Genomic DNA, 12839 nt, shown 5'->3' with positions numbered 1-12839 from the left:
ACTGATTTTGTCTCTTCTAAATCATTATGAAGTGAATGACGAACACACTTAGCAAACCCAGACTTATTTATTACCCACAGAGGGCCACTAATCAATCAACATTTGGGAGTCTCATAATTTGATAAGTAGAAGGCAAGCAAAGTGATAAAGAGCTCTTTTCAGTTCCTTTTGCCTTTTCATAAATGTAATGGAAATCTTTCCTTGAGTGAGATCTTACAAGTATGTCATTTGCAACTAGAGAAATAGATATTTTTGAAAACCAGAATTGAAGAGCTTTCTTGTTCCAGGGCAAACAGTGGGGAGGACTGGTTTCAGTTCACCATTCTCAGATATCACCCAAGTTATTTGATAAGTAAGACAAGGGATAAAAATAATGCATCTTTTATCAATACTTGGTACCAGATGTATAGGCAGTAGCCGGAAAAAACAAAGAATTAAAAATTCATTCATTTCTACAGATCCATTTGGGATACATTTTTCATTTAATTTGGACTAATGCTAGGATTTGTTTTATCCTGTGGGGAGAACACAGGTGGCCCACAGAAACTTGTATTCTATCTTGGGAATCTGTAAGTTCCCAAATTTCTAGTCCTCCAACTTCCTAGTATTTGAGAACTGGTTGGCATTAGGGTTACCCCAGCCCTAAGAACAAAGTAATTAAAAAGTCCATAGCAAGACGGCAACCAAGGTTTGAGAGCCTTGTGAAATATAATTAATGAGTTACAATGAAAATTATTTAAGTAATTTCCACTGAAATGACAAAAACTGAATACAGTAATGTTGCACTAAATCTGGTTTAGTTAGTCTTGCTGTTTCTTAATGAGGTTTCCCAGTGCTTTTCAAAAGAAACACGGACCTAGTTATTACATCACTTCTGTGGAAGAAAACAGAAAGCAGAATCTCTGCTGAAATGTTCTCAAACCCAATCCTGCAGGAGCTCTCTGTCCTTAACTTCAGGTGCCAAGTGTGAAGCTGGACTACCCCTTGCCAATGCCACGTGGCCAGGTTGCAGGGACCTTAATTACTAAATCAAAGTAACATCGGCTTTTAAACAGGAAATACCTCTAGCTTTTTCGCAACATAGAAAATGTACTTTTACTTCAGCTCAAAGAACAACTTCAGCCTCCCTTGCCTGGCACCTGTTATAATGAAAAGGGTAGTGGTTTTGAAACCAGAAATGTGGAGACCAGTTCTAAAATGGCATAGCCATTACTGATTGCCTCTGATCTTTGGCTATATGAAAGATGGAGATGAGTGAATGCCAAATGCTTCACACAGTACCTGGTCAATGGAACAGACTACTGGTTATATGATTTGTTATATTCTCCAGCTTACTAGCATTGACTTCATGAGAGTATTTACCAGCTTTTCTCTGAGTCATGGATATATTATTGCTCAAGGTGGGAAAGCAAGTTTCATTTTCAGAACTGTGTAGTCATTTTATTACCAACTAAAAAGGTACCTGATTTCTAGATGTTGATGAGATAAATGCTTGCTTTACTTCCCACTATTTCTGCAAAGCCACATTAAATAGAATGTAGTCCTATTTAATAGGAAAAATAATGATAATGTTTTTGCTGATCCTCACTTCTGACTGCACTTGTAATTAACTTTGATGCCAATGTCACTGTTGTCTTCTGAGTGTCAGTTTATAAACCTCTTTCTGGTATTTTCAAATGAGATATGTTGATGTTTTTGCGTAATTTTCTAAGCAATTTCCAGGGTGATTTTTTTTATGACCAAAGTCCTACCTTTCCATCCACAACAGAAACATTAGCAGCTGGGGAAGACTCAGCTGTAGAGGTTGCAGGAAATATGTGAAAACTAGCATCTCTTGGCGATCTCACAATTTCATTCTGACGGTATAACCGGTGATGGCGCAGTTTGGAGACCCAAGCATCAAACCAGTCCTGGGATTTTACCTGAAACACGATCATGAGGAGAAGGTAACTGGGAAACCAATCTCCTGTCTACACGGTTGCAGGCAAATTATTTCCCTGCTAATGTCAGAGAAGCTGTTGAAAAGCAATTTCACCTTCAAATGATAGATGTGCTCTTCAGTGTCAAGGTCTATCCTCCGAGCTTTCTTTTTAATTGACATGACTGACAGTCCGACATCTATGCTCCCATGGACCTTCCCTTTTTGAATCTGAAATCAAAAGAAGTGTAAGTAGGTTGGAAGGTCATATGGTCTGATGTGTTTCTATAATGAACTGAAGTGAGCTCAAGGTAATTTTTAACTTATTTATGGGAAGTGGATTATAACACATCTTTAATAAAGAGAAAATGACTAAAGTTTTGAGGTTAAGATTCTTAAACCAAGGATAGTTGAAATTGCTATGACTTCACACCAATTTCAATATGTGATACTATCCATCTTATTCTTATTTTTGGCATAACCAATAATGCCAATTCTTCATAATTCTAGACCGCACAGCCTATGTCCCCTTAAAAAGACAACTTCAATGGTTCCTAAAATAACTGTAGTCAATTTTGACCTATGACTCACAACATCCATGAATAGTCATCTGGAAGACATCTGCTAGTGCAGAATTGGGGAGCTGGGACCAGAGAGTAGGGACCAGCTAGCTCCTCATGGATGCCACCTCCTGATTAAGGATATAGCCGTTTCAATGGCAAGAGATGGGGACAAAACTGAAATCTGAGACCTTGGTTATTTCTATATTTCCTATACCACAATAAGGAGAGAACTTACCAGTTTTGCATGCAAACTACTACTTTATATATTAAATGAAAATAGTTTGGAACAATATTAGTTAGAATCTCCAAATAAAAGGATGCATGAAATAGAAATGAAGTCCAAAAGACAGCTTTTAAAAGGACATGGACAACAATTAAGATTGCTTTAAATCTCAAAAAGCACATAAAGCAGAGTTACAAAAAAAAAAAAAAAGATTATTTGTGTCTTCTCTCCAAAAGAGAAAGGGTGATTTTATTAATGTGTCAGTTTTAGGTTGAAACTTCTGTTTTTAACAGCTAAATGAAATCTTCATGCACTAGTTTGAGATTTTATGCTATCTTGAATATAAGCGTAAAATACACCTTCTCTGGAACATGCAGGCTTGGTAGCTCATCAAATATCACAGGTATAGACATGCACTATACCTGGTAAACACTGGTAACTAGGGCACAGTGCTTTGTACAATTACAGTGTTTACTCACTTCAAGGAGAATTCTAAAGCAATCTTTGCAACATGTCCTGTGTGCTACTTACATCAAGTGGTGCCTTTGAATACTTTAACATTCCATTATCCAGGACAAAAAAACGCTGCAAGAACCAAACACCCCTAGTTACTGCCTGTAGTTTGAATTACACAAAACATTTACAAAAGTCAGTCTAAAGTTGCTTGGAATTTAGTAATTAATACATTTGGTCATTTTAACGTATGAACACAAGTGCACCTGGCCACGGTCAGTAACATTAAATGGTAAGGAGATTAGAGCTCTAGAGTTTGTGCTACAAGGACTATACTATTTTTTTTTTTTAAACAGATAACCCAATAGAGACGGGGTCTTTTCACCATAGTTTATCTTAACAAGGGGGAATCTCAGGGCCTACAGTTAAAACTTTCGGAAGGAACCACATTGAGATGTTCATTAGAAAAAAATGAAAATAACCTGGATAAGATGATCATGGCAATTCTGTGAATTCTACAAAATTCTACTGGGAACTTTTCACCCTGGAGGTAACTCCTAAATTTCCCCTGAATACTATGGATACTTTCTAAAAAATGTTTATGCCCCATTACACAAGCCAGAAGATTAGATTCATTAACAAGTTACCTAGAAAGTTTAAGCAGCCTTAGTAATATAAGCCTTAGCTTATATTTTCCAATTATTCCACTTGCATTTGCTATTTGTAAAAGAGATAAAAAGTTATTTCCAAATTACACTAAGGGTAAAATGGGGCAGGGGAGAGACTCTCTGCTGTTCATTTCCCTTTTGTGGCCAGTTCACAAAAGAAAAAATAGCTCCAGGACCCAATCACATCACGGGCGGTCCCCTCCTCTAGTTCTGTAGCTATAGGGAGTACTCCCTCTCTGTGAGATTACTCTGCTGGAAAGTTCTTATGTTACTGAAGAACTCTTAGTTGCTGAGGTTGTAGGCAATCAGCTGGGGGGAGGGGACACCCTGCCTAGAACTCACAAAATGCCACTGTAATTCCTTTTTTTCAAATTCTGGGGGACAACAAGGAAATAAGTACCAGAAGAAAGAATCTCCATATTGAAAAACAATCAATTATTCAATTGCCTGTAACCTGGGCAGTCAAATGGGCTGATGCTTGAATCTATATATGGTGGTATTAGAGATCACGAGAAGAGGCAATTTCGAGGGAACCCCACCTATTATTTATGCAGCAATATGTTCAAAGGCATTGTCCAGAAAGTTGAGGAACCACAGCCAGTTTTGCTGAATCGTGAACTGAGTGCTAAAGCTAGCACTTTGCTAAAAAAATGTATTTTTTTGACCTCTTTTTGCTAAAAATTTCTATCTATCAAAGAATTTTAGCCCGGATAACTTACAGGATGTCGCAGCAAAGAGCTTAGCAAGGCCACTGACTGAAGAAAATGCAAAGTCAGAATGAAAGGCAAAAGTGGTCCTAGAAAGGATCATCGGCTGGCCAAAATTCAAGAAAGAACGGTGGAGGGAGATCCCTGGGATTGGTATAGTATTGCAGGTTCCAGAGAGACAGTTTCTATTTTTTTTTTATTATTCATATGTGCATACAATGCTTGAGTCATTTCTTCCCCCTCCCTCCATCCCCTGCCTTACCACCTACCCTGTCCCCTACTTCTCCCTCCCCACTCCCTCGATACCCCGGCAGAAACTATTTTGCCCTTATCTCTAATTTTGTTGAAGAGAGAGTATAAGCAATAATAGGAAGGAACAAGGATTTTTGCTAGTTGAGATAAGGAGACAGTTTCTAAAAGGGAAAGGGCTACTACTTACAGCCCCATTGACCTGTTTTCATTCCACCTTCGGGGACAGGGAATTGAGGCAATGTTTCCCAACTGGTCATTCTTAAGTCTTTTCCTTAAACTGAATAAAATGTTTCTTCAAGGAAGTTAGAATTCATAACCTCCCTGTTTGGAGGCAGCGAGCAGCCACCACCCAGTCGTTCAGGGTGACAGACCCATCTGTTTTGAGACTCATCAGAAGAGGTGGTATGTAGATGAACTTGCTTTTGCATTAATGCTGAAGACCACAATAAACTGTCTACCACAGGGCTTATAGTGAACATGGAAGAGAACTGCCTCCTTCTTAGCACCACAGAATTATTTTTGGAGACAGGATCTCATAAACTCATGCACTCAAATGACCCTCCTGCCTCTACCTTACAAGTAGTTGGGACCACAGGCATGTCCCAACATGTCCAGTGAGGGCCACAGTATTCCTGCTAGTCAGGTAATTATAACAGTGCAGCAAAAAACATGTTCTCCCTAATTAAAACCAGGAGATAAAAAAGGATGTTGGGAGGGGAGCGAAGAATAGACTGTTTTAAGTGGCAATAAACAAACTTCTAGAACCAGTAATTTTTCAAATTTAGTTTGTACTGGTAACAGCAACTGTAGGAATTTATCCCAAGGAATTAAAGAGTATTCTATTATAAAGATATCCATCATAACATCTAACAGTAATAAAAATTAGACAAGTCCTAAATATCATCAATAAGAAACTGGTTTAATAACGGGAAATAAAAATCTATACAGTTGATATATGCTTGCATTTAAAAATATTCTATATTTAAAAAAAATTTTATGAGAACACAGCCATACTAATTTCAGTGAAAAAGTAGGTTAGACAGTAATATGTATAATTTGCATTTCAATATCATATAAAATATTTTTTCCTTCCATATGAATATTCCAGATTCAAGTAGATCTGAGATTGTAACTCATATGGTTAAAATAAGGCCTTAAAATTAGTTTTATACAAATAACAGCCTTGGCTCCCCATCTAATAATATCAAGTAAGATCCTCCCTGAGAAGATGATCTGAACTTGAATCTGATAAAAACGTTACCTTGTGCCAGCCTTTTAAAGGCCATTTTCTTTTCTTCAGCATAAATCCCTCATGTTTGTCTGGTTTCTGGACATTAGTTTGGCCTATTTTTAGCCCTTCTATAATTTCCCAGCTGTCAGCTTCCTGAGAAAAGAAAAACAAACCACATATTTTTCTGTGGTTAATGACACACTTAAAGCAAATTCTTAAGTAGAAGTTGCTTTTGAAGCAGCACTCGACCTGCAGAAGTATGAATGACATTCTGGAGCAAATTGTAACATCAAATGCAGCTATGCACTTTTAACTGAATTAAAACGAATTTCTCAGATAGATCTGGAGGCATTCGGGGTCCATCAGAGATTCACTGGGGCCACTTTGTCTACTTGGGGTGGAAAAGAGTTTTGATTACTTGTCTTCAGAATGCTTAAAACCATTTTTGCCCCCTGGGAGTTAATTTCTGAGCACCGAGGAACTTTAAAGTTTTAAAATAAGACTTTTGATGACAAATGTTCAATTAGTGTACAGATCGGCTTTTTATGTAGAAATAGGAAGCCTGCAGCACCCTAATGTGGCTCATAACCTGCTACTGATACAGAAAAACAGTGCTGTGGTTGCTTACTCTTGATATAGCAGCTCAAAGTGTGCATGAAATGCCTCCCTCGCCAAATATACACTAAGAAGTCCAGGCTTTCCAAGATACATTCCCCCTTGGGAGCCTGTGGAAAGAGAATTAGGCCGCAAGGCAAGAATCTGCATTCTAGAGCTGGGGATAACTCACTGATAGAGCATGTGGGAGGCCCTGAGTTCAATCTCCAGCAACAAAAATTAAAACAAAATAAAACCTAAAAAACAAAAGAACTGTGATTCTAGAGTCTACAATCCCATCCTGTTAAAAACTGAGTAAATCACATTTACTCTTTTATAAGACATGCTTTACTTATCTATTAACTTAGTTCTTTTTTGGAGGGGATAGTATTGAGGGTTGGACTCAGGGCCTTGTACTTGCTAGGCAGCCATGCTACCACTTGAGCCATTCTATCAGCCCTTTTTGTGGTTATTTTGGAGATAGGGTTTCCCTTTATGCCTGGGCTGCCTAAACTATGATCTTCCTATTTATGTTTCCTGGCATACTTGAGACGACAGGTGTGTGCAAATGTGTCCACTTGAGATGGGGTCTTATGAACTTTTTGCCTAAGCAAAAAGCTCCCAAACAGAAGCAGCAGCTCCCAAAGCTGCAACAGGCTTCTCACATCCCTGGACCAACTGCTCAATCCTGCCCACAGCTCAGGGCAACAGAATCTCTCAATACAATATAATCTGCTCTGCTGCCTTAGCTTTGGAAGGTTGGCTGCACCATCCACAGATCAGGGCAGCTCCTTTGCACCATGCCCCATCCCAAACTGATTGTGAAATTGCCTTCCTTAAAGATTTTTTTTTTTTCTATCAGAAACCATTCTTAGACCTCAGAATGAAAGGCTCAATAGGATCAGCTAATGGAGTTCACTTCAGAAGAGATGGATTTGTTGGCCCAAGTAAGCCAGTGGCAACTGCCTAAAAGCTGCTGATGGACTATGAGGGGAAAGGTACCATAATTAGCTACTGATGTAGCCATGGGATAGGAAGGGGAAGGGGCTGAGTGTTTACCACCCTTTCTTCTCTCCTCTGGTTTCTCTGGCATTCCAGAAGCTGCTTGCCCTATGGCCAAGTCTAATCTATGTTAAATTTAAATATGAGTAAATAGGGTGATACTTTCACACAAAGTTATGTTTCTAGGAGATATAAACTCAGTAAGGCTAGAAGATGCTTCTGATTTCTCAAAAGTCCCAGAGGCACCAGGCCTTTGTCCTACCTAAGCCCAACTCCACAACTACCTAATCACCACCCAGGAAAAACAACATGAGATTACTGTCATTTCTTCATCTTCTTAGTCATTGCTGAAGAATGATCAATATACCTTATAAAAACTCACCTACTGGTGTTCATTTAGCGATGTTATGAGCTGTTAAGGATTGGTAATGATGCAAGAAGTAGTTTCTGCTTGAAAAGAGTTCTATCTGAAACTCTTATTGATCTGGTCAAAAGTGTTACTTAAATACAGTTGAACTTTTAAAAACTGGAAAAAAGTTTCTGAGGAGGCAATTTCAAGGTGTACAGACTATCATGTTTTTTGGAAAATACAAGTACAGATGGCATCATCACGTTATTCAAAGTACCAAGTATAATATTTTGGCATCCACTTTCTTAATACTGGGGTGCAATTCAACAAGTAAGCACTACTTATGAATAATATAAAAATAATAAAAAAAAGAAGTTCTTACAAAAGTCCAGAATCTTTGGCTTTCTGTTCTTATCAGGAAAATAGATAACTACTCAATTCAAGAAACTAAAAGAACAAGTCCCCCAATAAGTATAAATGTATTCACCTGACCTTTCTGTTAGAAAGATGTCAGCTGTATCTGAAGGTATTTCTACTTTTAGTGACTGCATCCATGGATAGTATCTTTAGAACAGCATTTTTTATTTGTGACTATCTAATACTGTGTGTGTGTGTGTGTGTATAGCAATGAAGAATACTCCATAACTTGTGAACATGGAAACATTTAATATTAATAATAATATTAATATTTCTTTTAATTAAACTCAGAATGTAATAAAATATCTTTGTGGGGCTATGGGTATTAGGGTGTTTTTCTTCTTTGGAAGTTTAGCTGGGAGGGGGGAAGGGATAAAGGAAGAGACAAAAGGTTAAATATATTTCTTAAGCATAAATGCTACAGCTCTGAACAAGCAATTCCAGTTTGTCTGAAGCAATATTCCTAAGCCTAGCAAAAGAAATAGAAAAGAATGTTAATATAGTTCTTAAAATTAAATAAGCTGTCAAACTGACAAAGAGGCAAAAGAGAAAACCAGAGCAAACAATGTTCCACCTATTTCAATTATAAATGCCAATAAATAAAGTATGCAAGAAATGAAACAACCCATCTTAGTACCAGATAGAATCTTCTGTGTTCTATTTTATATTACACTGAAATGTCCTCCTCCTAGTAGACTATGTCTACCATAAGAAAATGAAAGTAACTTTCTAAAAGTTGAAGATTTTTTTTGAAATTTCAATTCTCCTTTTCTGCTTAAAAGTTTCCAATTCTCCTAGATCTACTTGAATCAAGAAACAGAGACAAAAGTCCTGATATGATAATTAGTACTTGAATTAAGTCAGATATACAAACATTTTTGGCACTATAGAAGTTTTCTAAAAATACTTTTAATCTAGTAACAATTAATAAAAGCAAAAAGCAATCTAACAACAGACTGAGTCTGTTTATTTGAAAAAGCACACATTTCCTTTCTCCAGGTCTACTGTATATGTGTGTATGATTGTGTGTGTAGGGGTTGGGGGGTGGTAGGATGGGATGCATATAAAAATGCTGTAAGAATTGAAGGATCAAACCAAAAAAAAAAACCTGAACAAATCTTGAGTCAGGACAATGTGTGCCTCAAAGTTCTACTACCAAACAAGTGCTCAGGAAGCCTGACTTCTTTTAAAGGGCTGAGAGACAGCAAGGTGCTATGATACCTGGATTGGCACGCCCTCTGATTTCATGAAGCCCCAAGATTTGTTCTGAACCTACCAATACAAAAACACAAGGTTCATTTGTCCTATAGCAAGATCCAAATGGGCAACAACATGGAAAAGTAACGGGTAGGGGATACCTTGGTGTCATTCTGTCAGGACAGTGGACCCACACCCCGAACTGCTGTGAGCAGGGCTAGTATGAGGAATTAATGTTTGACTAAGTTGAGACTTTTATGCCTGGGAAATCATGCTGTAATTATAAGTAAAATAAGAATATGAGTATCCACTTGAACAAACTGAGGACTGACTGAGAGAATGCATGTTCTAATTCAGGGTCTGGCACAAAATAAGTGCTCAGTAAATGTTAGCTACCTTTTCCACCACTCCATGTTTATTTATTCTCTTTCTTTGCACTAACTACAAGAGAGAATGGATATTTCAAAGAGATACACCTGTTATATTTAACATTCTCTACTTGTTGTTCAAATGGAAGCCAGTCAATTTTTATTCCTCTCTAAATTATTTTTACTGTTTAGTAGCTCTCCCTTTCTGTGGCTTTAGGAGTCTACTATCTAATAAGCTTTGTAGCTTGTAATGTCTTCAAACTATAAAGAGGTACAAGTGTACATTTTCCATAGTACTAGGGTAGTAACATGTTCTTTTCTTAAAAGATTATGTTTAATACAGGAACAGTAAAATGGAAGGATCAGCTATACATATTTAGAAGCTAACCATCTTTGGAAATAAAGTACTATTTTTAGACGTGAACTCAAAATCTGCATGCATTCTATTTTCAGAGTTTCTCAGTAAGGGAGCCAGACCATTGAACTTCGATGGAGATGAGTAGGATGACTTTTACATTTTAGACATAAATGACTTTAGATGTTTGCCCAGTCTGAGGAAGAACAGGTTGAAGGGGAAGGAAATCTAGTTTCTATGAAACAGAAAAGGTGTTAATAATCTGTAGTGTTCTCCCCGGAGCTCACAGGTAAGGAAGGCCAGATGTGAGAAGGAGAACAGAGCCTGGAACATGTGACAGCCCTTGGTTTAGGTTCTCTTTGATCTGGTTGGTCATGCACAGAGGGGAAGCATCTGTTGTAGAGTTGGGAAAATCTAAGTTTGAATTCCTGCTCTGATACTTCCCATTTTTTAATTGACTTTGGGCAAGTTATTTTCAATTTCCACACTTCTAAAATGTAATACATATTTACATTGTATGGAACTGTTTAAAAGAAATATATTAAATGGGATAACATATTTAAGCACTTAGCATAGTGCTTGGTATGCAATAATGGTATTATTGATATTATTATCACTAGACCCAATGATATTTTTTCCACAAGCTCGGCAGAAAAATATTTATCTCTCTTACAATGAATAATGGTTTCTCTTTTCTTCTTCCCTGAAAATACAGAGAATTTTATGTCTTTGTGTGTAATCTGCAAATCCAAGAAAAATAACCTTTCAACTACTTTCTCCTTATACAAAACAGAAAAATTCTTTGTACTGGAAGCAGAAAGAAGTAGAAGAGATGCCCTACAGTCAGCATCATAGCTACCTTAAGACAGTCAAGAGTAAAAGTTATTCACAAATCATTTGTTCTCAGAGCAGGCGTTGTGCCATCTGAGAAAGCAACCACATTTTGTCACTGACCTTGGAAAGGGGAACCGGCTCTGGTTCTAACAATTGCCGACTTACAGAGGGCTCCGTGCTAGAGGAAGCAGTCCTCTCCAGTATATGAATACTCTGCAAATGAATAGAAATATAGCTCAGAGTTAGATCATCCATTCCACATATCAGTGGGCATGGGGGTGAGCTCACACAGATCATGGCACAAACAATAAGCTATGTTAAGAATGGCAAGTGCCTTAGAGGCCAAAGTCAACAGTAGCAGCCAGGAAATGTGTCAGTACAGGATTCTGCTTTCTCTTCTTTTGGATTTATTGCTGAGTTTCTGCTGCAATGCTAGTTCAAATCCTAGAGAAGGAGTCAGAGTTAGTTTCTCTGGAAAAACCTTGGGACACAGAAAAACAATTAAGTGTATCTGACACTTTTACAATTTTATGATAATGGCACATCTACTCCTTGGACTCATTAGCCTAACATAGAAATATTTGCACATTTCTCCAATAGAAAATGGCAACAAAGTTATGGAAACAGCCAAGATGCCCCACTACTGACAAATGGATCAAGAAAATGTGGTATCTATATACAATGGAATTTTATGCAGCCATGAAGAAGAAAGAAATGTTATCATTTGCTGGTAAATGGATGGAATTGGACAGCATCATTCTGAGTGAGGTTAGCCTGGCCCAAAAGACCAAAAATTATATGTTCTCCCTCATATGCGGACATTAGATCAAGGGCAAACACAACAAGGGGATTGGACTTTGAGCACATGATAAAAGCTTTAGCACACAAGGGAGGTGTGAGGATAGGTAAGACACCTAAAAAATTAGTTAGCATTTGTTACCCTCAACGCAGAGAAACTAAAGCAGATACCTTAAAAGCAACTGAGGCCAATAGGAGAAGGGGACCAGGAACTAGAGAAAAGGTTAGATCAAAAAGAATTAACCTAGAAGGTAACACACATGCACAGGAAAGTAATGTGAGTCAACTCCCTGTATAGCTGTCTTTATCTCAACTAGCAAAAACCCTTGTTCCTTCCTGTTACTGCTTATATTCTCTCTTCAACAAAATTAGAGATAAGGGCAAAATAGTTTCTGCTGGGTATTGAGGGGGTGGGGGGGGAGAGGGAGGGGGTGGAGTGGGTGGTAAGGGAGGGGGTAGGGGCAGGGGGGAGAAATGACCCAAGCATTGTATGCACATATGAATAATAAAACAATAAAAAAAAGAATCATCTGCAAGATGAAAAAAAAAAAAAGAAGCATATGCCTCACTGACCTAGCAATTCTATAACTAAGACTTCACCCTAAGGAAATAATCAGATAAATATGCAAAGAGTACGAACAGATATAGTTACTGAAGTATTATTTATTAGAGTAAAAATAGCTAACACATAGGAGAATAGTATAGACTTAAAAGAAAATACTTACATGGCAATGTGGATCCATCTTCACAGTTATGTGCGTATGTAGAATAAGACGATGCTATGCATATAATAAAAACTTACTAGAGAATAGTAGATAGCTTGACAAAGGTGGCGGTGGCAGGATTACAAGTGATCTATAATTTTTCTTAATAGTTTTCTGATTAAAACTGTTCTTTGCAATGAATAGAT

At 37.6% G+C, this 12839-nt stretch overlaps 1 protein-coding gene across 13 annotated transcripts in view; it reads right to left on the bottom strand.

The window, feature by feature from the left end:
• The window catches only part of Osbpl6 (oxysterol binding protein like 6), a 198714-nt gene that overhangs the window by 47642 nt on the left and 138233 nt on the right, over window positions 1-12839 (bottom strand). For 12 of the 13 annotated variants that reach the window (XM_074071170.1, XM_074071169.1, XM_074071166.1 and 9 more), the window contains 5 exons: window positions 11252-11344; window positions 6046-6168; window positions 3236-3289; window positions 2036-2149; window positions 1752-1922 (listed from right to left, as the gene is read on the bottom strand). In XM_074071170.1, the coding sequence (XP_073927271.1) occupies window positions 1752-1922; window positions 2036-2149; window positions 3236-3289; window positions 6046-6168; window positions 11252-11344 (555 nt within the window). The remainder of the gene's footprint in view (window positions 1-1751; window positions 1923-2035; window positions 2150-3235; window positions 3290-6045; window positions 6169-11251; window positions 11345-12839) is intronic. The other variant, XM_074071175.1, reaches the window with a different exon arrangement.

Source organism: Castor canadensis, chromosome 4 (genome assembly GCF_047511655.1).
Source record: "Castor canadensis chromosome 4, mCasCan1.hap1v2, whole genome shotgun sequence".
Taxonomy (NCBI): Eukaryota; Metazoa; Chordata; class Mammalia; order Rodentia; family Castoridae; genus Castor; species Castor canadensis.
The sequence above is the reverse complement of the archived record's forward strand: the minus strand, read 5'-3'. Positions and strand labels throughout refer to the sequence as shown.